Source organism: Lathyrus oleraceus, chromosome 6 (genome assembly GCF_024323335.1).
Source record: "Lathyrus oleraceus cultivar Zhongwan6 chromosome 6, CAAS_Psat_ZW6_1.0, whole genome shotgun sequence".
Classification (NCBI taxonomy): Eukaryota; Viridiplantae; Streptophyta; class Magnoliopsida; order Fabales; family Fabaceae; genus Lathyrus; species Lathyrus oleraceus.
In genome coordinates, this window is record NC_066584.1 from 260,610,194 (window position 1) to 260,613,540 (window position 3,347).

At 31.1% G+C, this 3,347-nt stretch overlaps 1 protein-coding gene across 1 annotated transcript; it reads right to left on the reverse strand.

Moving 5' to 3' along the window:
* Positions 1 to 277: 277 nt before the first annotated feature.
* On the reverse strand, positions 278 to 1,766 carry LOC127092741 (uncharacterized protein At5g23160). Its single transcript, XM_051031624.1, has 2 exons — positions 1,237 to 1,766; positions 278 to 1,066 (listed from the first exon to the last, which is right to left on the reverse strand). Exons 1-2 carry the CDS (start codon positions 1,570 to 1,572, stop codon positions 644 to 646), a joined length of 759 nt encoding a protein of 252 aa, XP_050887581.1. The 5' UTR covers positions 1,573 to 1,766; the 3' UTR covers positions 278 to 643.
* Between the last annotated feature and the right edge of the window lie 1,581 nt (positions 1,767 to 3,347).

Sequence of the window (3,347 nt, forward strand, 5' to 3'; positions counted from 1 at the left end):
TTTAGCCCCTAACTTAAAAAGAGAATCTATTGGAGAAATAAGCCTAAAGTTACTAATCTGATCAGGGAATTTAACCTTAAGAATCAAGGTTACAAAACAAGATGCAAAGGAACGAAACCTCCTAATAAAGGAGAAAGTAAAACCATCAGAACTAGGACTCTTATTACCATCACGCAAAGCGACAATGATGTCTAATTTCTGAAGAGGAGAAGATTTAATCAAGACAAGATGATCCTCAACCGAAAAAGAACGGAAGACTACACCATTTAAACAGGCATATCAAAATTTAACTCCTTAAATTTGGTATTGACACAATTTGTGGTTTTGTCTCCCTTGCCATGATGGCTAATAGGAGTATTTTTTTTCCTTTCAATTTTTTTTTTGTTAATCCTAAATATATACAATTCAACTTGAACGTATACGAAGTCTAACCAAAACATTTGATTCTAACATAAATTCCTTAATTTACAATTTCTTCTGTCATATATATAATAGTATATACTAATTTAGACAAAATTTCAAGCAGCCACTAATAGACGACGTGATCTACAAAAAAAAACACCTACTGGCCTACCACCTTAAACAAAATCACAAGATTCTTTTTCTTCTTTCTTATTTTTAGAATAACAAAAGAATCTTCACATCAATTGTTATTACCTCTGTTATTTCTCCCAAGAAGTCCTTCCATAATCACTCTTTTCTTATACTCCTCAGAATCCAAATCCAAATCCACATCGGTTTTCAACTTCGTTTTCGCTTCTTCCTCGTCGTTTACATTTACAACACCCCTCTTTCTAAAACGAGGTATAAAATACAACCACGCAGAAGTACAAAGAATGGCACAAAAACGACCCCAAAATACCATTATAACTAATGTCACAACGAGTACGGACATTCCAACTATAGGATCGTACCAACCCCCCGCGTTTTGGCGGTTCTTTGTTGTCGTTTGGTTCTGCGTTGCCAACGACAGCCTCCGCTCTTGTCGTTTTGGTCGTGTTGGAGTTGATCTACCTTGTTCACGCGTGTCTTCTGTTATAGCGTTGTTTCTTGGACCATGCCTTGTCTGAACCAAACATTAACAAACAAATTAATTAATATTAAAAACATATACAAAAACAAATGTAGTATCAAAATTGTTATTTAACAAAAAAAAAAAAGATATTTGACATGAATTTTAAAAATCTTAAAATGATTATATAGATACGACACAGGTTCAAAATTCGTCACAGATACCTGTGTAGGTGAATGATAGGGGGTGGTCGGAAGCACCGTAGACGGCGGAGCTAACGGTGGAGAATCGGTGAGTGGAATTTTAGATTTATGATGAAGAGTTGATGATGACTTTGACCGAGCCTTTGAATAGGTCTTAACATCTGTAAATGAGGCTTCAAGTGGCACTGTTTTGTATGTTGACTTTGTTTTGATTCGAATCCATCTCCATGAAAACCAGCTAGTTTTCTTTTTCTTAGGAATAGGATTAGACACTTTATCGTTTGAAGAATCATTTGATCGAAAGCAGCATAGGAAAAAAGTACAGGTTTTGGATTTTGAAGATTTGGTTTTAGCCATAGAAAAAGCTAGAGAAGGTGAGAGAGATGAAGAATATGAATACTAGCTAGCAAGGAAGAAATGAGAGACGAACATGATTTTTAAGAGCGTGGAATTATGAATGGTTTGGTTTTTGAAGGTGATGAAAGAGTGGTTGATTATAATATTTGAGAGGTAGTGTATTGGAAATTGTTTAAATGTTTTTATTTATTCATATAGAATGTGATGATTTAATTATTTTGATACATATTGTGGTTTATTGAAGACTTGGTCTTTGTCATTCTAGTCTAATTTTTCCGACACGTTTACACCTTCATCACGTTTCGTATCTTATTTATTTGGTTTAAGTTACTCTCCACTTTCGCTATAATTTTCAATATCTATGGATTCTTTTCTAAGGTATTTTCTAGTTTACGTGCATGCCTCGTTGCATTGAACATGAGAGCTAAAGAAAAACAAGTATAATATATTAAATATATGATACTACTTATTGCAAAACCTTCGTGAGTGGAAGTAGCAACAAAGAAATAATAGGGATGGCTAGAACTAGAAGATCTTAACACCATATATTTATTTAAAGTTTTAGTGTTAGGAATATGAATCGATACCATTCAACTAATTTATAGTAGTTGTTGTGAGACTAACCATTCATACTTAAATATTAACATTAATGTTGAATTGTTTTTTTAAATTAATAAAAGATATAATTGTAGTCTCTAAACCATCATTTGAATTTTATTTTAAGAGAATAAAATGTTATTGAAATTTTAAGATTAGTTTAAGTTAATTGAAATTAATATTGCTGCTACATAGATTTAAATAAGAGGAAACTACATGAATATGAAATGAAAGAGTAATACAGTTAGGGTGATTGAGGTAACTTAACTGATATAAATTATTTGAGTTAAATGAGTGTAAATTATTAAATAAATATAAACGTTTAGTCTATAATTCAATATTTGAGAGGAATATTTATTTATATTTATATATTAATATAAATAAATTATTAATATTTATAAGTTAATAATTAAAAAAAAATAACATTATTGCTTGTGGGATCAAGAAAAAGGCCAGACATTATATATAAATATATAGATGAACTTACTCAAAATTTTCGCTTTTAGGAGAAAGTGGAAATGAGTATGTTTAGTTAAATTTGTATAACATGTTTAAATATATATGGTTATATTACTATTGTTATAGTAAGGAGTGAATATTTGAATTGAGGACTTCAAATTATGTTTTTACTTATTTATAAAGTGTTATATTCAAATATAGATTTCGTTCGATTGATTTGTTGATGGTATTTTTAAGAAAGTAGAATTGAGTCTCTTGACTTTTTTCTGAGAAGATCTTTTGCTTGGACCAACCCCCCATAGAAAAAGTTTATTTTTTATTTTATTTCAACTTAACCTCATGGGTTTGTTGGAGCGATTGTTCGGATAGAAAATGAGAATCTTATTTGGGATCTCAGATGGAGGAGATAATTCTTTCTTTGAGAGTTACATATGATTGCTAACTTTCTCTTTGTGCTTCATGGTTTTACCCTATCTGAATAGAGATAAGTGGAATTGGAAGCATATAAAAGATATTATATTCTCTGTTGTGTCTTCTTATCATGTTTAGTTGGACCTTCTTGTCTATTCTTTGTCCACTAACGTGGTTGAGAAGTTGACATTTTCTCTCATTTGGATCAGTTGAGCCCCTTCTAAGGTGGTGTGGTCTTTTTTTTGCCAGTTTTTGCAAGATAGACCTACTTCTATAGATAACTTGTTTAAATATGGGTGGTTGTTCAT